This window comes from Nycticebus coucang, chromosome 10, assembly GCF_027406575.1.
Source record: "Nycticebus coucang isolate mNycCou1 chromosome 10, mNycCou1.pri, whole genome shotgun sequence".
NCBI classification, from domain to species: Eukaryota; Metazoa; Chordata; class Mammalia; order Primates; family Lorisidae; genus Nycticebus; species Nycticebus coucang.
This window is the reverse complement of record NC_069789.1, coordinates 7,092,362-7,115,157: the sequence shown is the minus strand read 5'-3', so window position 1 is coordinate 7,115,157 and position 22,796 is coordinate 7,092,362. Positions and strand designations below refer to the sequence as shown.

General features: G+C 38.6%; 1 protein-coding gene across 1 annotated transcript in view; it reads left to right on the top strand.

Moving 5' to 3' along the window:
• SRP72 (signal recognition particle 72) overlaps window positions 1-22,796 on the top strand; it is a 41,991-nt gene that overhangs the window by 6,078 nt on the left and 13,117 nt on the right. Inside the window, exons 4-13 of the mRNA XM_053608112.1 lie at window positions 2,547-2,690; window positions 2,771-2,882; window positions 6,097-6,128; window positions 7,604-7,728; window positions 7,818-7,875; window positions 13,288-13,419; window positions 14,778-14,906; window positions 17,417-17,489; window positions 18,916-18,980; window positions 21,975-22,070. Of these exons, the coding sequence (XP_053464087.1) occupies window positions 2,547-2,690; window positions 2,771-2,882; window positions 6,097-6,128; window positions 7,604-7,728; window positions 7,818-7,875; window positions 13,288-13,419; window positions 14,778-14,906; window positions 17,417-17,489; window positions 18,916-18,980; window positions 21,975-22,070 (966 nt within the window). The remainder of the gene's footprint in view (window positions 1-2,546; window positions 2,691-2,770; window positions 2,883-6,096; window positions 6,129-7,603; window positions 7,729-7,817; window positions 7,876-13,287; window positions 13,420-14,777; window positions 14,907-17,416; window positions 17,490-18,915; window positions 18,981-21,974; window positions 22,071-22,796) is intronic.

Below are 22,796 nucleotides of genomic sequence, written 5' to 3'. Positions count from 1 at the left end.
CCTGATGCTCCCCCAGACTAGCCACCAAATCGTTCTTGAGGTTTGAACATTTCCTCTTGATCGTCATAGTTGCAAGTATCATGTTCTACGAATAAACGACTTCCTCAAGGCAATTAGAAAATTAAAATGGAAGAAATACTATGAAATTTGGACATTTTAGTTAGGAAGATGAAGGCCAGTGAACTGAGGCATTTATACATATTTGAAATAGTGTTTCTTTCTAGTATTTAATGAGTATTTTATTTCAAGTATAAAATAAAGGAAATCGTGGTGGATAAGAATTCGGGTGACTTTAGGTAGTTCATGAAATTGTGAAAATATTTTATTCTAAAAGGATTTCGAGACCATGAAATTAAGCCTAATATAAAATAGGACGAGTAATGAGGACAGAAATATGTGTATTAGAACTAACTGATATTTTATCAAGTTAGGGCAAATAATATATTGAAGATGTTGTTCCCAATAGATAGTATAAATTTATTTTTATTTTATTTATTTATTTTTTTGGGACAGAGTCTTACTATGTCACCCTCGGTAGAGTGCCATGGCGTCACAGCTCACAGCAACCTCAAACTCTTGGACTTAAGCAATTTTCTTGCCTCAGCCTCCCAAGTAGCTGGGCGTACAGGCACCTGCCACAACACCCAGCTATTTTTTTGTTACAGTTGTCATTATTGTTTAGCTGGCCAGGGCCAAGTTCAAGCCTGCCAGCCTTGGTATATGTGGCCAGAGCTGTAACCACTGTGCTATGGCTGCCAAGCCAGGTAGTATAAATTTAATAGTACAAATGGATTGAAGAAAGATTTAGGTGAATGGATGGATTATATAAGTCTATATTTAAAGAACTATTAAGATAAACTGGGTTAGTTTAGGGAAAATTCCAGCATTTTCAGTTTGATGAAGGTCCCCATGTCTGTCATAGACCTTTGACCTAGAGGGGCAGTTACTGTTCCTTGAGGACAGCATGAATGAAATAAACACGAATTATGTTGTATCTACTTGAGATAAAAATAATATGAAGATTATATGTAATGAACTATGAAATAAGTCTTTGCTAACATTTAATTTTGTTGCAAGACATGATTGCAAGAGGGACTTTACCTAACAATTGCAATCAGTGTAACTGTCTTATTGTACCCTCAATGAATCCCCAACAATAAAAAAAAAAAAAAAAAAAAAAAAAAAAAAAAAAAAAAAACATTTAATTTTGTTTCTGTTTACTGGGGCTTAGCAATCATTTTGTGTTGTGGAAAAGTCTTTCTTTTTCAGTGCAGGTTTAGGTAATAGCATTGAATTCTACACAAAGGTTTTGTTTTACAACTGTTTAAAGAAAATGGCTTTTCTAAACTGAATCATGCCTACAAATCTGCAATTTAGTACAGATTCATTCTAAGTAACTTTTTGAAAGTTTCATAAAATGGCTCGGCGCCTGTGGCTCACGCGGCTAAGGCGCCAGCCACGTACACCTGAGCTGGCGGGTTCAAATCTAGCCCGGGCCCGCCAAACAACAATGACGGCTGCAATCAAAAAATAGCCGGGCCTTGTGGCAGGCGCCTGTAGTCCCAGCTGCTTGGGAGGCGAAGGCAAGAGAATTGCTTGAGTCCAGGAGTTGGAGGTTGCTGTTAGCTGTGATGCAACGGCACTCTACCCAGGGCGACAGAAAAAAGAAAGTTTCATAAAGTGAATTTAAAATTACGGACCGGGCATTGTAGCTGATACCTGTAATCTCAGCTCTTTGGGAGGGAGAGGCAGGAGGATAGTTTGAGACCAGGAGTTTGTGATCAGCCTGGGCAACATCTTTCTCTACCAAAAAATTAAAAAATTAGCCAGACATGGTAGTGTGCACCTTGTAGTCCCAGCTATTTGAGAGGCTGAAAGGAAAGAATTGATCTAGGCTATGGTGAGCTATGACTGGTCACTGTACTCTAGCCTGGACAAAAGAACAAGACTCTGTCTCTTTTTGTTTATTTGTTTGTTTTTTGAGATAAAGTCTCACTTTGTCACTTTAGTTCTTAGAAAGCCATGGCAGGGCGGCGCCTGTGGCTCAGTGAGTAGGGCGCCGGCCCCATATGCCGAGGGTGGCGGGATCAAACCCAGCCCTGGCCAAACTGCAACAACAACAACAAAAAAAAGAAAGCCATGGCATTGTAGCGCATAGCAACCTCAGACTCCTGGGTTTGAGCAATCCTCTTGCCTTAGCCTCCTGAGTAACTAGGACTATACGTGCTCACCACAGTGCTCCATTAGTTTTTTTATTTTTAGTAAAGACAAGGTCTTGCTCTTGGTCAGTCTGGTCTTTAACTCCTGAGCTCAGGCAATCCACCTGGCTTCCCAGAGTGTTAGGGTTACAGGCATGAGCCACCATGCCCAGCCAAGACACTTTCTCTTAAAAAAAAACAAACAAAAACTTAAATAATAAACAATTATCTGTGTTATGCTGTGTTAAGATTCCTACGTATTGATTCCAAAAGGATTTTTATGTTGTTAAAGACAGAATGCTGTATTTATTTCTGATTTTTTATATCTATTTTCTATTTGTCCTTCAGTTGTACCGTTTGGAGCGCTATGATGAATGCTTAGCTGTGTATAGAGATCTTGTCCGAAACTCCCAAGATGATTATGATGAGGAGAGGAAAACAAACCTTTCAGCAGTTGTTGCAGCTCAAAGCAATTGGGAGAAAGTGGTTCCAGTGAGTATCCTTGTGTACCAGTGTAGCCCTGATATAATACTCCTGTCTAGGGTTTGACTGGTGTTTTATTCTGTCACTAGGAGAACTTGGGCCTCCAAGAAGGCACACATGAATTGTGCTACAATGCCGCATGTGCACTGATAGGACAAGGCCAGCTCAGCCAGGCAATGAAAATCCTGCAGAAAGCTGAAGGTTGGAAGTTTGTTAAAATTATCTGTAAATATAATGTGCATATAACTTGGCAGAGTATCTTCAAAACTTGCATTTGACTTTTATGAAATTATTAAATGGAAGTTATGGGTGCAGTGGGAATTTCTCAAAGTTTGTGTACTCCTTCTCTTTTTGACCATATCTGTCCTATGTTTTTGTCTAACCCCTAAGCCAGTCTGCTTGTCCGTGTTCAACCACACAAGACCTTAAAGTATTCTTTAACCTTTTGTATCTGACTGCACACTTGAACCTATTCAACTTCCTTTATACACTTAAATTATGTTGATCTAAAAAAGAATAAAGGAAATATGCTTTTAAACTTCTTTCTTTCTTTTTTTTTTTTTTTTTTTTTGAGACAATGTCTCACTATGTCACCCTCAGTAGAATGCCTTGGTGTTACAGCTCACAGCAACCTCAGACTCTTGGGCCAAAGCAATTCCCTTTGATTCTCTTGCCTCAGCCTCCCAACTAGCTGGGACTATTAAACTTCTTTCAAAAATAATTTAATTAATGATCTTCAAAAAATTTTGAGGCATACTTAAGAAATCAGGGGTCCTCAAACTTTTTAAAAAGAGGGCCAGTTCACTGTCCCTCACACCTTTGGAGGGCCGGATATAGTTTAAAAAAAAAAAACAAACTAGGAACTAATTCCTATGCACACTGCACACATCTTATTTTGAAGTAAAAAAACAAAACGGGAACAAATACAATCACACCGCCTCATACGGCCTGTGGGCCGCAGCACTTTGAGGACCCCTGCTTAAGATCCTCTCACAGCACACTGGTTGAAAACTACTGCCTTAAATTTAAAATTTTGAGAAATAGGCTTTTGAACAAGTTACTATGAATGTTACATGTAAATTGAGTAAATTAGCATCAGGTATTTATAATAGCATGTGGCATGGAATATAAGCATTTTGTAAATATTTGTTATCATTATTACTGTTAAACAGATACTCAAGTAAGTAATATGGTATGCCCATCACATACTACATTTAAGTATACATATCACCATTCAAACATAACTGTTTCTGTACATAATATTCACATACTTTTTTTTTTTAACTTTTTTTTGAGACAGAGTCTTACTATGTTACTCTCAGTAGAGTGCTGTGGCATCACAGCTCACAGCAACCTCAAACTCTTGGGCTTAAGCGATTCTGTTGCCTCAGCCTCCCGAGTAGCTGGGACTACACGTGCCTGCCACAATGCCCGGCTATATTATTTTTTTTTTTCCTTCATTATAGTTGTCATTGTTTAGCAGGCCTGGGCCGGGCTCTAACCCACCAACCCTGGTGTATGTAGCCACAACCCCTGAGCTATGGACTTAGCTGGTGCCATAACCACTGAGCTACGGACACTGAGCCAATATTCACATGCTTTTAGGCTTTTAATTAAGAAAAAAAAATTATGTGAGAACTTATGTCTGATCTTAACTCCTGAAACACTTAGCCTTTTCTTCTGCGTACATTTTCCCTGAAGCTATGAGAGTGACGTTGTAGGGACTGCAGTGAAGGGTGAGAAGGAAGAAAAGGTGAAACAAGGTCTGTTTTGCTGTTTTAACATTGAAGGTTAAAAGAAAAGTAAGATTTTTCTGTTAAATATTAAAGGTTAAAGTAAGAGCAAAGGTAAAATAGCATCTTGAGGGGAAAAATTTGTTTAAGAATTATGATTTCACATGACTGCAGTGGCTCAAATGTAGCACGTTGGGAAGTTGAGGCAGGAGGATTTCTTGAGGCCAGAATGAGCAATGTAGCAAAACCCTGTTTTCTACAAAATATTAAAAAAAAAATTAAATAGCTGGATATGATGATGTATTCTTACACTCCCAGCTAATCAGGAGGATTGCTGGGGTTTGAGGTTGCAGTAAGCTATGATGATGCCACTGCACTGTAGCTCAGGCAACAGAGTGAGATCCTGTCTCAAAAAAAAATGTATAATACAATAGAACCTCTGTAGTTGACCACCTCCTTAAGTAGACCTGATTCTTGTAGACCAGGCATGTACCACGTGCATTCATCAGTACAGTAGGCCTAGTTCTTTATGTTGACCACCTCCGTGTGATGACGAATTTGTTATAGTCTTTGGGTAGTCACCTTAAGGAAGGTTCTACTGTATTACGATTTCTTGATCATATTCAGTGAAGAACATTCTCATACATTTCAGATTTGAGTATAGAAGACTTCGCAGTGAAAAGCTTGGTGATGTGTAGCAGATTTTATTTTTATTTATTTTAGAGACAGAGTCTCAGTTTATTGCTCTCGGTAGAGTGCTGTGGCATCATAGCTCGTGGCATCATAGCTCACAGCAACCTCCAACTCCTGGACTTAGGCGATTCTCTTGCCTCAGCCTCCTGAATAGCTGGGACTACAGGCTACTTTTTGTTGTTTTTGCAGTTTGGCTGGGGCCGGGTTTGAATCCTCCACCCTTGGGCTGGCGCCCTACCCACTGATCCACAGGCACCACCCATGTATAGCAAATTTTAGAATTTGCATACCTTTTGATCCAATAATTTCATTTCTAGAAATTTATTTTAAGGAAAAAATTAGATAAATTTACATATGTATCTGCATGAAAGTTAATTGAAGGGCTGTTCATAAGATCAAAAATTTAGAAACACCGTGAGTTTCTGTGCTGTTAAATTGGCTAAATTTTACTATAATTACAAAGATTACCATGCAGTCATTAAAACCAATAACATAAAAAGTAATGTTATAATGTGGATTTGTATTTATTGTAACATAAACATATTCCACAGTATATTAAAGGGAGTAGGAATGTTTCAAAATATTATATGTACAAAGTCACACTTTCATTTTTAAATGAAGCTGTGCATTTACATAAAAAAAATGATAGCAACGTTTATCTCTGGATGGCAAGATTACTTATTTTTATACTTTTCTATGATTGATTTTTTGCAGTCAACATTTATTGCATTTATATATTTCTAAATGTCCTTTAAATTTTTTTAGCGTGGAGTCTACAAAATGAAAGAGCAGTGCCAAAGAGCTGGAACAATCAGAGACTAATGATATTTATAAGATGTATTTAATACTAATGTAAATTTCAGATTTGCTTGTTATTGTGATTATCTTGAAATCTTTTGCCTCGGAAATTAGTTCTTGCTCTTTGGAATGGTGAAAGAAATGGGATTTACCTAGCAATAACTACTTTTAAAACAGTTTTTCTTCTTTAGATCTTTGCCGCCATTCATTATCAGAAGACTGTGTAAGTATTCTGCTATTATTAATCCTAAATTTTACACTTCTGACTAATATAAATTAGTAGGAAGCTGCATTGTAGTATTTACCGATTTTGTGATATAGATGGTTGATTCATTAAATAGGAATCACACTAGAAACCACTCTATCAATTATTTGATAAAGTATGTTAGGATGAGAAATCATAATACAAAAAATGTCTGCATACTTTAAGCATTTGATTTTAAATTTATGTAATATAAATTAATTCTCCTGTTTTAGGATATAGGACTGAGATCTTAGAGTGTGAAACTGCTCATAGGAATTCCATGCATATTTCTTACATAATGCACACATAATTCAACGTTCCTGATTTCCACATTTTTTGTAAAGTGCAACAATATCTTAAAGATGGTAAACATTTTCATTAAAGAGTCCTTATTAATGTTAACTTTTTTACCAATCTCTTAACTATTTTTTAAGTTCACAACTAAAAGAATTTAACCTTTATCAAATCTTTTTAGGCATTCAACATTATTTACATTTAGACAAGGCTCTTTTCACATTTGTTTCTTACTTTAATTCTTAAGTTGTACCATGTTCTCATCGATCCTGACTGGCATAGTAGGTTTGGAAACAACACATCTGACTCCTGTCAGCACTTACTCACCAGGCAAGAGCTAGAGTGCTGAGTTGGTAAAAGAGAGTCATCTGGTTTTGAGTGTTCATTGTACCTGAGCATCAGTTAACCTTTCCCGAAGGAAAGGAGAATGTGGATTAATCTGGAGCATCAACTTAGAGAGCTATCACTTTAATTACAGAATTAATTTATAGGATTACTTCAAATACAGAATTAGTTCCAGCTTTTATTTTTAATTTAATTTAATTTTTTTATTGTTTGAGATTTATTGAGGGTACAAAGAATTAGGTTATACTGATTATATTTGTTAGATAAGGTCCTTGTTATAACTGTGTCCCACCCACAAGAGGTGTGCCAAACATGGTGACCCCCATCCCCCTCTCTCCTCCCCTCTCCCCACTACCTCTTTAGTTCCAGCTTTTGAAGTGTTTTGAACAGTGTTAATTAGAACTTCATAATCTTTGTATTGGGGTTATAGTAGAATAGAGAGAAAGCATTTGTTAAATGTGTTTTTATAAGAAAATTATGTTCCCAGAATTTAGGGGTATCATAGTAAAAAGTTAAACCTGCATGCTGTATTTTTACATTTTTTTTTTTATTCTTGGGCTTGAGAGGATAATAATCAATAAATGGTATTCCTGAGCTGCTTGTCATGTTCTTGCAAGATGTTTTTGTCAGTCACTTAAGCTTCTCTCTTTTGATGGCAGTTCCTAAATTTCAAAGAACTGACTCTAAGGGAAAATTCTTATGAAATTATATGTCTTCTTTTAGGATTGTATGTCTTTCAAATGCTCAGATTGTTTGGTAAATATATGAGTCAATTTGGAAAATGTATAGAAAAAAATAGTATTTCTTCTACTTAGGATGGGACTGAGGAAGACCCACAGGCGGAGCTGGCCATCATTCACGGTCAGATGGCCTATATTCTGCAGCTTCAGGGTCGTACAGAGGAGGCTTTGCAGCTTTACAATCAGATAATAAAACTAAAGTGAGTAATTAAAAGGAAATGTCTTTTATAGGGGATAGGGTTTCTTTTTAAAGGTTTGTTTCATTTTGACTGTTTCTTTCTGTACACAGGCCGACAGATGTGGGATTACTAGCTGTAATTGCAAATAACATCATTACCATTAACAAGGTATGGAATATTTGTGGCTTTCCTACATATATATCTTACCCTGAAAGCTGATTCCCCCAGCTCTGCTCTAGGGCAGGATAAGTGTTCTTTTTAACACGGTATGAAAAGTCCATTGTAACAAAATCAGAATGGAATGGAGAGTATTTTGCTTTTATAATGACAATGATTCCGCAAGGTATATTCAAGTAATAAAACTTCTTTTAAAGTATAAGATCATGGTCTTTAAACTCTTCCCCTTTTCCCAGTTTATAGTAATCTGGAAAATCTTTCTGTATTAGAGATATAAAACATTGGGACTTTTAAACTTTGCATATGTATTATGTATTATACATGATTTCTTCATCTACTGAGTCTGAATGCAAGTTTTCTTTGTATAATTTTTTTCTCTTGAGTTCTGTTTTTTTAGGGGATATGGACAAGTATTCTTTTTCTTCCACCCCATGTAAAATATGAGTACGTATGTAGGCAGTGTGTAATCTGATTACACACCATTTAGAGCACTGTTTTAATGGAAAAACATTCCAAGTTCAGATTTAAAATCCAAGTCCACAGAAAATAAAAGTAACATTTGATTCTCTTGCTATGCCATGTGTCATCGTATTTCTCCCTCACAGTAATCTTTTTAGGTGGCAGTCCTTGTCTCCACTTTACATGAGTATAATCTGAGGCTGAAAGGAGTTCAGTAATTTGAAGAAGGTCCTAGACAGTAAGAGGTAGAACTTGGATTCAGTTTTTGTTTTGTTTTTTTGCAGTTTTTGGCCATGGCCGGGTTTGAACCCGCCATCTCTGGCACATGGAGCTGGTGCCCTACTCCTTTGAGCCACAGGCGCTGCCCAACTTGGATTCAGTTTTTAGTTTCAACTCCAAAGCTTGCCCTTCTACTTCTTTGTGGCATCTCTCCTTAGAGTAGAAATGTAGAGAATAATGTAAAGTAATTGCAGTAGTAATTGTGAGATGTTGCAAGCCATCTGAGTGGTTCAGATTTCCAAACATTGATGCTGGCATTTCAGTTTTGGCGGCAATATATACTTTCCTATGTTTATGAATTTTGAAATCCTTATCAGTGCAGATTCTTTTTATCTGACATATATAATTATGAGGAAGAGAGTGTGAGAAATATTAAATATATCAATCTAAATATAATTTATACATTGAACTTTCTTTAGTCAATAGGTGTTTATTTCTTACTTTAAATAGTACTAGATGTAGTATGCAGTGCAAAAGAAATATGAAGCATGGTCTTAATCAGTACATAGTCTTAAATCTGATTCTGGTGGAGAAAATGTTGTCTATGTTTAAATTCTTGTCTGTATAATTTATGACTGTAGCTTTTTTTTTTTATTAAATCATAACTGTATACAATGATATGATTATGGGGCATCATACACTCACTTCATAAACCATTTGACACATTTTTATCACAGTGGTTAACATAGCCTTTCCGGCGTTATCTCAGTTACTGTGCCAAAACATTTACATTCTACATTTACCAAGTTTCGCAAATACCCCTGTAATATGCACCACAGGTGTGATCCCACCGATTCCCCTCCCTCTACCCACCCCCCCCTTTCCCACTTCCCCCTATTGTTAAGTTGTAGCTGGGTTATAGCTTTCATGTGAGAGTCCCAAATTAGTTTCATAGTAGGGTTGTGTACATTGGGTATTTTTTCTTCCATTCTTGGGATACTTTACTAAGAAGAATATGTTCCAGCTCCATCCATGTAAACATGAAAGAGGTAAAGTCTCCATCTTTCTTTAAGGCTGCATAGTATTCCATGGTATACATATACCACAATTTATTAATCCATTCGTGGATCGATGGGCACTTGGGCTTTTTCCATGACTTAGCTATTATGAATTGGGCTGCAATAAACATTCTGGTACAAATATCTTTGTTATGTTGTGATTTTTGGTCTTCTGGGTATATGCCCAGCAGAGGAATTACAGGATTGAATGGCAGATCTATTTTTAGATCTCTGAGTGTTCTCCATATATCTTTCCAGAAGGAATGTATTAATTTGCATTCCCACCAGCAGTGCAGAAGTGTTCCCTTTTCTCCGCATCCACGCCAACATCTCTGGTCTTGAGATTTTGTGATATAGGCTAGTCTCATTGGAGTTAGATGATATCTCAAAGTAGTTTTGATTTGCATTTCTCTGATGATTAAAGATGATGAGCATTTTTTCATATGTCTGAAGGCCGTGCGCCTGTCTTCTTCAGAGAAGTTTCTCTTCAAATCCCTTGCCCAGCCTGCGATGGGATCCCTTGTTTTTTTCTTGCTGATGCGTTTGAGTTCTCTGTGGATTCTGGTTATTAAACCTTTGTCAGAGTTTTGACTGTAGCTTTTGGTAAAAGGAAAGGTCTGTGGGTTGGCAAGTCTGAGCTGACTCTTGAGGGAAGGATATGGTTTGAAATTTAAGCAACAGCATAAGCAAATATACATATGAAGAAATATTTCTGATTTGTAGTGGGAAAGTGAGAAAACAGAAGAGGATACATGCCAGGTAGTTAAAAAAAAATAGGTCAGATTGAAGACCTCGGAAATCAAGTTTTTATTCTTTATTTTATTTTTAGAGATGAGGCCTTGTAATGTTGCTCAGGCCAGAATGCAGTGGCTTGATTGTAGCTCGCTGCAGTCTTAAACTCCTGGGCTCATGCGAATTTCCTACCTCAGCCTTCTGAGCAGCTGGGACTACAAGCATGTGCCACCATGCCTGGTTACTATTTTTAACTTTTCATTTTTTGTAGAGATGGGGTCTCACCATGTGAACCCAGGCTGGTCTTGAACTGCTGGCTTCAAGAGGTCCTCTTGCCTTGGCCTCCCAAAGTGCTGGGATTACAGGCAGGAGCCATGGGGCCTGACAAGTTTTTGAATAATAAAATGCCATAACAAAGTTTAAGAGAAGTCTAGCAGTGGCATCCGGGATGAAGTATTAAAATAGTGACACAAGAAAAACAACTAGAAACTATGGTTTCTTTAGGATTGATTTATACAGAAGGTAGTTTCTTGTTATATATTAAAATGGTTTCAAATTGGTTTGGAGCTCAACACTGAGAAAAAGTAGAATTTATTTTATATATCTTCTTTGCTTTCTGTTAGTCTTTAAACTAGTAGAAGATTGTTTAAAAAGCACAGTGTTTTATATATTTGCGAGTAAATATATTGTTTTACCAAGCACTTATTTGTAAATAAGTATGTTGCTTTAGAAAGCTATAATATTGTGGGCATAACCCTGAGTGCTCAGTTTGTCTTTCTTAGGATGCAATCAATGTGACTTAGTTGTCTTCCTTTCTTGAGAGGTATGTGACTTTCTGTAATTGTTAATGAGACTTTCTTTAGGCAGTTAACACTGTTTCTCCCATATAGAAATTTCAGAAAATGAACATCGTGGCTCAGAGCCCCATAGCACAGTGGTTACGGCACCAGCCACATACACCGAGGTTGGTGGGTTCAAACCCCGCCTGGGTCTGCTAGACAATGACAACTGCAACAAAAAATAGCCAGGCTTTGTGGTGGGCGCCTGTAGTCCCAGCTACTTGGGAGGCTGAGGCAAGAGAATCACTTAAGTCCAAGTTTGAGGTTGCTGTGAGCTGTGACACCACAGCACTCAACTGAGGGTGACACAGTGAGAGACTCTGTCTCAAAAATTAAAAAAGAAAGGGAAAAAAAATTAGCATCATTATGCTTCTGCTTAGTCCAGAAGAAGGGCCATGGTCTTCTAAAAAAATAGATATGTTAAAAAAAAACAACTAGATAAGTTCCTAAAAATAAGTTCAAAAGTAGTGTGAATGTACTTCTGAGGTTTGTTTAATGATTTGCTTGAATAGTGACTAGACATACCTTGTTTCCTTGAGCATTGCTTAATTGCACTTCACAGAGAGTGCGCTTTTTACATCCTGAAGGTTACATACGAAGACCACCCCTCATTCAGCTTATCTCTCAGTGCCATTTAGCATGTGCTCATTTAGTGTCTGTGCCAGCGTTTTTTATTATAGCAATGAGATGTTTTTATTTATTTATTTATTTTATTATTTTATTTTTTTTGTAGAGACAGAGTCTCACTTTGTCACCTTAGGTAGAGTGCCATGGTATCACACTGCTCACAGCAACCTCCATCTCCTGGGCTTAAGCGATTCTCTTGCCTCAGCCTCCCAAGTAGCTGGGATCACAGGCGCCCGCCACAACGCCTGTCTATTTTTTTGTTGCAATTTGGCCAGGGCGGGTTTGAACCTGCCACCCTTGGTATACGGGGCCGGTGTCCTACCAACTGAGCCACAGGCGCCGCCCAATGAGATATTTTTAAATGAAGGTATCTACATTGTTGTCTTTAAGACATAATGTTCTTGCACACTTAATAGAGTACAGTATATTGTAAACATAACTTCTATGTGCCCTGGAAAAACAAACAGTTTGTATGACTCCTTTTATTGCAGTATTTGCTTTACTGCGATGGTCTAGAACTGAACCTGAAATATATCTGAGGTTTGCCTGCATTTCAAAGAGGAGCATGAGTTACTTTCCTCATTTATCTAAATGCTAGAGGGCATAGTTTGTAGAAATTGTAAAATTGGGTATCTTTATAGTCATAATACATGGTAAGATTTGTGCTACTCATATCCTTATTATTTCCTTCAAAAAGCTCAAAACAAGCACTATTGAGAAGATAAAAATTTTAATTTACTTTCAAAGCATCTCACTTTTAAGCCTTTTCATACCTCTAGGTATAGGAAGCCTCCTTTGGGGAGACTTTAAAGGATTAGTGCTAGATTATGGGACAGATAATGTTCACTGGTAGATTTGAATTGTAGAGATTTTGTTTACTTCTGTGAACCAAGAGCCCAATACAGGTATATGTGTGCTTAGGTGCCCTAATCAGATAGATATATTCAAGTTCTCTTGTCTTTATATAAAATTACTAATGAAAGAAGAATAAGGCCTTGGAGTGTTAAAAGAATTGAAATCAGGGCGGCACCTGTGGCTCAAAGGGGTAGGGTGCCAGCCCCATATGCTGGAGGTGGCAGGTTCAAATGCAGACCTGGCCAAAAATTGCAAAAAAAAAAAAAAGAAAGAATTGAAATTTGAGACTCTGGCCTGGTGCCCATAGCTCAGTGGTTAGGGTGCCGGCCACAGCACCAGGGCAGATGGGTTCAAACCTGGCTCCAGCCTGCTAAATAACAATGACAACAATAACAAAAAAATAGTTGGCATTGTGGCTGGAGCCTGTAGTCCCAGCTGCTTGGGAGGCTGAGGCAAGAGAATCGCTTAAGCCCAAAAGTTAGAGGTTGCTGTGAGTTGTGATGCCACAGTACTCTACAGAGGGTGACATAGACTCTGTCTCAAAAAAAAAAAAAAAAAAAAAGGAAAAGAAATCTGAGACTCTGTTTAATGGTGGATGAACTTTTCTTTGTCAGGACCAAAATGTCTTTGACTCCAAGAAGAAGGTGAAGTTAACCAATGCGGAAGGAGTAGAGTTTAAGCTTTCCAAGAAACAACTACAGGCTATAGAATTTAACAAAGCTTTACTTGCAATGTACACAAACCAGGTAGGTAATAGACCTCTGGTGTCCTGGCTAAGCCTTCTGTTATGATACGATATATGAGGGATAATAGGTTATTAGTTCAATCTACTTATAATATATTTTGTCTTAACCTCATAAATATATTTTTTTCTTTCTTCAGAATGCTGTATATCATAGATTTTATTTACTAAATAAGTAATTTGCCCAATTCTTTGTAAGGATGTGTAGTTGTGGGCTTTTAAGAGGAAGAAAATAGTATTCATTTATTTAAATGAGACAGTTTTCCCATTACCTTATTTTTGATCTCTCTGAATTAAGATAGAAACATCAAAGATGCCAACCATGATTATATATGTAAGATTCGTCTTTCATTTTAGTTGTGTGTAGTCACTGAAGTTATAAATGTTCAGGAGGTCAATTCTGACTCTACACGGTGTCCCGAGAGTTGCCATAGTTAGGGAAAATTACAACAACACATATCTTGTAATGTGTTCACCATGAGTGGGAGAGAAGACTTAATAGGTAAGTAGAAAGAGGTGGCCAGCATGCAGAGAATATCCTGTAAATATTTTATAAAATTTTGTAATGGTCCAGGTGCATTGGCTCATGCCTGTAATCCTAGCACTCTGGGAGGCCGAGGCGGGTGGATCGCCTGAGCTCAGGAGTTCGAGACCAGCCTGAGTTAGAGCGAGACCCCATCTCTAAAAATAGCCCAGCCTTGTGGCGGGCGCCTGTAGTCCCAGCAACTTTGGAGGCTGAGGCAAGGGAATTGCTTGAGCCCAAGAGTTGGAAGTTGCTGTGAGCTATGACACCACAGAACTCTACCAACGGTGACAAAGTGAGACTCTGTCTCAAAAAAAAAAAAAAATACTGTAATTAATATTTTGTAAATAAAGATACTTTTAGCTGCAATTTCCCATTTTTTCCTGGGTATAGTGACTTTTAAGGCACTCCATACTATGCATTCTGGTAAATTCCGATTTCATACTCTTTTAGAGCAGAAGTCTTAGTGGGAGAGTAAAAGGCCGCTATGTTTTTATTACTTGGAATTGTTCTCAGTACTTTAGCAAGAAATACATATTTTGTTATCTTGGAAGGAAATGCTAATAATGCTGGAATTAGGCATCCAGGTGAAGTTTAGAACTTACCCTTTCCTAAAAGTATTTGTTTTTAGAACTCAGATTAAATTCAGTAAATGGAAATTACTTTCTTAGAGGAAAAATTTGAAAATAGATACTTGAAACTATTCTTTCATTCTGGGCAGTTCATCAGTGACTATTTTGTTTCAGTGGATTTTTCCCATCCTTTTCGTTTTTTGTCATTTAGCATTTAATTTCATTAACCAACTTATTTTTGTTGGGGGCTTGGGGTGCATCTTGTAGGCAGAACAATGCCGCAAAATATCTGCCAGTTTACAGTCCCAAAGTCCTGAACGTCTCCTGCCTGTGTTAATCCAAGCTGCCCAGCTCTGCCGTGAAAAACAGCATACAAAAGCAATCGAGCTGCTTCAGGTAAAGGAATTACTTGAACGAAGTATCAGGCATTTGCTCTGTTGTTTCATTTTCATTTTGCTGTGATAACCTACAAGCATGTCAATTTGATGGGTAAACTAATAGGCTGTGTACCACTAGACGAATTCCATTGTCACTGTAGTTGATTCTTAGGTTATAGCTTTGTTTTGTATAAATTTGCATAATGTAGTATTTCTCATAAACCCTGAAAAATGCTTTTTCATTTGGAGTTCTGTTTAATATGAGTTAGGGATTTGTTTTAGGGCTATAATACAAGAACTGCTTTTTAAATAATCTGATCTCTAGCCGAGCATTGTGGTGGGCACCTGTAGTCCCATCTACTTGGGAGGCTGAGGCAAGAGAATCGCTTAAGTCCAAGAGTTTGAGGTTGCTGTGAGCTGTGACTCCACGGCACTCTACCCAGGGTGACATAGTGAGACTCTGTCTCAAAAAAAATAATAAATAAATAAATAATCTAATCTCTAGTGAGTCCCAGTCCGAAACCTCAAACAATAGCGGAGATACTGCCTTCATTTTTATCGGCCTCTGAACCTAGTATTCTATTACATGTTTGAATTTCCTGAGTGTGGACTGGATTGGACCATCCTGAGAGGCAAAGTTGCCTAGTAGGGACATTCAGTCAGGAGACATCATTTGAGTGTCTTCTTTTAAAAAAAAAAAAAATGTATTTAGTCATCTTTATCATAGTTGGTCCTCTGTGTCCACAGGTTTTACATCCAAGGATGCTACCAACCATGTATCAAACAAAATATTCGGGAAAAAGTAGATAGTTGTATCTGCATTGAACATATACAGACTTGGTTTTTGTTATCATTATTCCCTGTATAATATAACAAATGTTTATATAGCATTTATCAGGTCATTAACTAAAAAAAATAAGGTTATTATATCTCAAACAAGAGGCAGTACAGTTAATCTAAGTATGTGCCTGAACCATTGACATAGTTTGGCCACCTTACATAGTAGCTTGTTTATGCCAGCAGCAAAGAAGCCTGGAGAGCGAATGGCAATTAAATTGCCAAAGACATTTTCCACACCTTGTCAAGAATTGAACCTTTTTCCTTGCAAGAAATGGTCCAAAGTCTAGAAGAAATGGCAGTCAGTTGTTACAAGGTCTGATGAATATAGTAGATGACAGAGGATTTCCAAGTCCAGCTTCTATAGTTTGAGCAGCATTGTTTGTATTTCATGTGTTCGAGTGTTGTCTTGCAAGAGGATTGGCCTGTCTCTGTTAACCATCTCGGTTGCTTCATCATAAGCATCTTCATCATTTCATCCAGTTGGTTGCAGTAGACATCCCCTGTAATCTATTAGCAGTATTTCATGAAGCTGTAGTGGGTAGTACCAGCACTGGACCGCTGTGCAGATACCAATAGCTTTTTTTGATTTATATTTAGTTTTGGACTATGTTTCAGCACATCTTATTTGTTTAACCATTGTGCCAAATGCTTGTGTCAAAAATGATCCATTTTTCATCACATAAGGTGTGAAATAATTAGCCTTTATATCATAACAGCCAAGAAAGGCAAGCACTGAGATGATTTCTCTTCTATACTCATTTGACTCGTGCAGAACCCATCTATCCAGCTTCTTTACTTTGCTAATTTGTTTCAACTGGTCCAGTATTGGTATAGTAACATCAAACTTTACTACCAATTTATGCCCAGCTTGAGATGGATTCGCTTCCACTACCACTTTGGGCTCATCGTTATCCACCTTGGCCTCAGATCACTATGTAGGTCATTTTCAAGATTAATATAACCAGAACAGAATTCAAACTGTCAACATACCATGGGTTCATTAGCCACATCCTTCCCAAACAACTTTGTTGATATTTTGCTGCATTGGTTCCATGATGGGACTCATACTCAAAAATAACATGAATTTTTTACTTATCCATGGTCTCACAAAAATTGCTCTGAAAAAAATTTGAAAGATAATCATAAGCCAAAATGTATTTGTGTTTGAAAGAATGGGGAAGTACCTTCACAATTAAAAAAAAATTTTAAAAAGTACCGAAGTGAAATGTCAGAGAGATCACCTATCAAACTTAATTCTTAAGAAAATCAGACATTTCATACTTAATAACTTAATGCATTGTATTAGATATTATAGATAATATAGACACTTAAGTGTATGGACTATAATGGTTATCTGCAAATACTACAACATTTTATATGAGGGACTTGAGCATTTGACCTGGGAGGGGTTTCTGGAACCAGTTACCCCACAGATACTGAGGGACAATGTATTTCTCTGTTGGTGACTCCCAGGACACTTGACATTATTGCATTTACTTTCAGAGTATACCGTAAAGCCAAGTGGGTGTTGAATAAAATTTTCCCATAAGATTTTGACCCCAAACCACAAGTTAAATAATTTAAAACTAGATTTGAAGTTTTTTGTAGCTGAGATAAATAATTGTAATGTGTACAGTTCGTTATATAAATTGAATGTGATTTTATTTTCTTCAACCAAAAACCTTTTAGGAATTTTCTGATCAGCGTCCAGAAAATGCAGCTGAAATTAAGCTGACCATGGCACAGTTGAAAATTTCTCAAGGTATTGGTGATGATTTTCATCATGATAATAGTATTACTTTATATCACAAGAATGGAAAAGCAGGTATCCAATGTAGTCGATACTAATATGAAACAAGTAGATGAACAAATACACACCCACACAAGAGAAAAATACAAACTCAAGTAGAAGGGAGGAGAGAGAGGGGAGGAAGGAGGGGGTTTGGTGTGCTCCCACCTGACAGGCAAAATGTAAGGGTATACGGCACACCTCCTGGGGGAGGGGCACAACTATAACTGGGACTTTACCTAACAAGGTAAACAATGTAACCTAATCATCTGTATCCTCATGAATCTGAAATTAAAAAAAAAATTAATATAAACATAACAGTTGGAATGATTCTTAAGTTATAAACCAGTAGTTATCAACCTTCCTAATGCTGTGATCCTTTAATACAGTTCCTCATGTTGTGGTGACCTCCAACCATAAAATCAAGTAGCAACAAAAATAATTTTATGGTTGGGGGTCACCACAACATGAGGAACTGTATTAAAAGGTTGTGTCATTAGGAAGGTTGAAAACCACTATTATAAACTATGTGACATTAAATTTTTTGTGTAATGGTAAAGTATAATAATTAATGCTTTATACATAAAGCTATATTGTATGATCTTTAACATATTTAGTACTAAGTAGTTGGTCCTTTTCTTGGGTTATTCCTAAATTGTTAGAATGATTCTCAATCTGTACCTTGAAAGTCAGTATAAGCAAAGGATTTCCCTGTTCCAAAAGATCACACTACTTAAATTTCCTGAGTAAGTGACATGTAGAAATGCTTATGTCTATCACTTGGTAACACTTGCATGAAATAAGAAAGAGATGACTTTACAGCTTTTCAGAATGTCTTATTTTAATTAATTTTTTTTTTAGTGGTAGCTGCTTGTGAACTTTTCAGAATGTTTCAGCTTGCCCCTTTATCTTAACTTCATTTATACTGTGCCACCTGTATTTTTAAAGTGGGGGGGAAGGTAATAGTATTTAATGAGAATTGATGTTTGCAGTGCGTAGAAAATCAGAATTTTAACACCACAGCAAAATTTCCATTGTACTCGTGTATAGTAACGTGTTTCAAGGCCTTTAGGGAAAGACTGCCACCTTCAAGCTATAGTCCAAAAAAGATGAAATAGAAGTCACTGGACTGAGAGTTGGGAGTCCTCTGGTAGCAGCTCTGCCAGTGACTTTCTTTGTGAGCTTAAGCAAGATCTATTGTTTCTTTAGAACTCAAATTTCCTTATCTGTGCAATGAACAGAGTCCACCATCCTCAAAATGCCAAAAGCTGTGTATTTAGAGATGCTAGGAAACATTACTCATGATCACTTTCCTCAGGAAAAACAGTGGGGAGAAATGAATAAAATTTTAACTATGTCTTTGTCAATGTGATTCTGATTTTGTTTTTAATCTCTTAAGGTAATATTTCTAAAGCATGTCTAATACTGAGAAGCATAGAAGAGTTAAAGCATAAACCAGGCATGGTGAGTTCATAACTAAAGCATGAGAAGACTGGAATTAAAAGTTCACGTGTATGTCTAATGTTCCTTTGTATTCCCTTTAATTTCTACTTCCTTATGTCTTCATAAGGTAGGAATAGTAGTTGGTAACGGTTATCTGGCCTAAATTTTATTTTATTCTGTGTTCTGCTTTGTATTGATTTTATTATTCAGTCACATGTGCCAGGCACGATCTGTCAATGAACGGCTCAAAGAATCTCAGACTTAATATTGGGAATTTCTCAGCCTAATCTGTTTTATCAGGTCATCAGTGTGATCTGAGTTAAAATAATTTAGTAATAGTGGCCAACAAATTTAGTTTTTAGTTCTCTGATTACTCAAATATCAGAGGTTTAGATCACTAATCTAGCTGTGGAGGCGTGTTTCCTAGCAGAGACTAATTCCTTAGTGGTAGGACGTGTGTCTGTTGAACAGGGACTGGCTCACTCATGTTTGTATCCTCTAACACAGCTTATTTACTCTGGGCACTTAATAAATATCTAATAATGTGGTAGTGCTTTTTCTTTTGAGATTTATATTTTAAGGATTATACTATAATTGCTTTACCTAAGAATCAAATACAATACAGAGTGGCCGTAAAGTTCATGTGCACTTTCGGTTTGCACACTGTGGTAAATTGCACATAAACTATGGCCACCCTGCCATATGGCTGAAAATAAATGTTTTTAATATTTAACACCTGGCTACCGTTTACCTTTTAAGGAGCTTAGGCATTTCATCTACGTTGTTGAATTTGTTTTTCAACAAATATTATAGAAGTTTTTCATAATATTTCCTTATTTTTTTTTTAATATTTATAGAAACTCGCTCATTCCTGATATTGATTTTAACAGTCTGGCCAAAGGTTTATCAGTTCTACTAATTTTTCTCAAAGATTCAGCTTTTCGTCTGTTTCCTTTCTGTCCTCATACCCCTTTGCTTCTCATCCTCTTCCTCCTCCCACCAGCGAGGTCAGCTCCTTGCTGCCCGTCCCTCAGCCTCACTGGCCGCCTTCCTATTGGTCAGCTCCTTGCTGCCTGTCCCTCAGCCTCACTAGGCCGCCTTCCTACTGGTCAGCTCCTTGCTGCCCGTCCCTCAGCCTCACTGGCCGCCTTCCTACTGGTCAGCTCCTTGCTGCCTGTCCCTCAGCCTCACTAGGCCGCCTTCCTACTGGTCAGCTCCTTGCTGCCTGTCCCTCAGCATCACTGGCCGCCTTCCTACTGGTCAGCTCCTTGCTGCCTGTCCCTCAGCCTCACTAGGCCGCCTTCCTACTGGTCAGCTCCTTGCTGCCTGTCCCTCAGCCTCACTGGCCGCCTTCCTACTGGTCAGCTCCTTGCTGCCCGTCCCTCAGCCTCACTAGGCCGCCTTCCTACTGGTCAGCTCCTTGCTGCCTGTCCCTCAGCCTCACTAGGCCGCCTTCCTACTGGTCAGCTCCTTGCTGCCCGTCCCTCAGCCTCACTGGCCGCCTTCCTACTGGTCAGCTCCTTGCTGCCTGTCCCTCAGCCTCACTAGGCCGCCTTCCTACTGGTCAGCTCCTTGCTGCCTGTCCCTCAGCCTCACTGGCCGCCTTCCTACTGGTCAGCTCCTTGCTGCCCGTCCCTCAGCCTCACTAGGCCGCCTTCCTACTGGTCAGCTCCTTGCTGCCTGTCCCTCAGCCTCACTAGGCCGCCTTCCTACTGGTCAGCTCCTTGCTGCCCGTCCCTCAGCCTCACTGGCCGCCTTCCTACTGGTCAGCTCCTTGCTGCCTGTCCCTCAGCCTCACTAGGCCGCCTTCCTACTGGTCAGCTCCTTGCTGCCTGTCCCTCAGCCTCACTGGCCGCCTTCCTACTGGTCAGCTCCTTGCTGCCTGTCCCTCAGCCTCACTAGGCCGCCTTCCTACTGGTCAGCTCCTTGCTGCCTGTCCCTCAGCCTCACTGGCCGCCTTCCTACTGGTCAGCTCCTTGCTGCCTGTCCCTCAGCCTCACTAGGCCGCCTTCCTACTGGTCAGCTCCTTGCTGCCTGTCCCTCAGCCTCACTGGCCACCTTCCTACTGGCTGATGCAGCTCAGGCCACATGGACTCATGGCGGGCGCTCAGCCATACTGCTTGCTACATGCTTCACTGATCGTGTGCTTGAACGTCCAGCAGTATAAAGACATGTTTCTTTTTTTTTTTTTTTTTTTTGTAGAGACAGAGTCTCACTGTACCGCCCTCGGGTAGAGTGCCGTGGCGTCACACGGCTCACAGCAACCTCTAACTCCTGGGCTTCCGCGATTCTCTTGCCTCAGCCTCCCTAGTAGCTGGGACTACAGGCGCCCGCCACAACGCCCGGCTATTTTTTTTTTTGTTGTTGTTGTTGTTGCAGTTTGACCGGGGCTGGGTTTGAACCCGCCACCCTCGGCATATGGGGCCGGCGCCCTACTCGCTGAGCCACAGGCGCCGCCCTAAAGACATGTTTCTAAACACTTACTCTCGGCTTCTGTACTTACCAAATAATTTGTAAACTGGCACTACTTTAGAGGAAAGGTGTATATGTCTTCATATTTGGAAAACACTGTCCATGGTATTTCTTTTTTTTTTTTTTTTTTTTGAAATAGAGTCTCAAGCTGTCACCCTAGATAGAGTGCTATGGTGTCACAGCTCACAGTAACCTCCAACCCAGGCTCAAGCAATCCTCTTGCCTCAGTTGTTTTCTATTTTTAGTAGAGACAGGGTCTCACTTTTGCTTGGGCTGGTCTCAAACCTGTGAGCTCAAGCAATACACTTTCCTCAGCCTCCCAGAGTGCTAGGATTGCAGGCGTGAGCCACTGCACCTGGCCTGTTCATCTGTTTCAAAGAATAAAACTATTATGGTCTCCAAAGAAAGTAATTTTTATGATAAATTAGATACTGGCAGAGAGCCTAGCAATCATTATTGGCTATTTAATGTTCTTCATTTTCAAAATAGCATGGTGAGTGAAGGTGAAATGTTACTGATGGGTTTTTATCTTTGGCCGGATAGGTGTCTGCATTAGTGACGATGTACAGCCATGAGGAAGACATTGACAGTGCCATTGAGGTCTTCACACAAGCTATCCAGTGGTATCAGAACCATCAGGTAAATAAATGGAGTAAAATGTTATGAGGACATGTTTTTACATAAAAATTAAAAGCTGCAGTAATAAACTCAATTTCAGATAACTGAAGTATTGCAAGTCACTGTTTTAAAAACAGAATGTTGTTAGACTATCAAATTCATTTTTTTCAGTACACCACATTCAAATAAAGTTACTAGAAATAAGGAATAATGGTAAAATGGGAAGAAAAACTTCTTTATTGTATGTGTACATGCAGCTATATGTGTCATCTCAAGAAATAAGAATGGTAGTAGTACACGATTGCGTATACCAGGGCTCATCTCAAATGCCTGGAGAGCCCAGGATGGTAACAATTAGTGGAACAATAGTACTTGGAAAAATTATTTATCGTGTTTTTTATTTATTTTTTTTTTTTTGAGACAGAGTCTCACTATGTCGTCCTCGGTAGAGTACTGTAGCGTCACAGCTCACAGCAACCTCAAACTCTTGGGCTTAAGTGATTTTCTTGCCTCAACTCCCAAGTAGCTCAGACAATAGGCACCCTACACAACACCTGGCTATTTTATTTTGTTGTAGTTGTCATTGTTGTTTAGTAGGCCTGGGCTGGGTTTGAACCCACCAGCCCTAGTGTATGTGGCTGGTTGCCCTAACTACTGAGCTTCGGGCACCGAGCCATATCATGTTCTATTTTATAGGCGCTGCTTCACCTTTTCCAATATAGATCTGGATCTGCATAGGCAGTATCC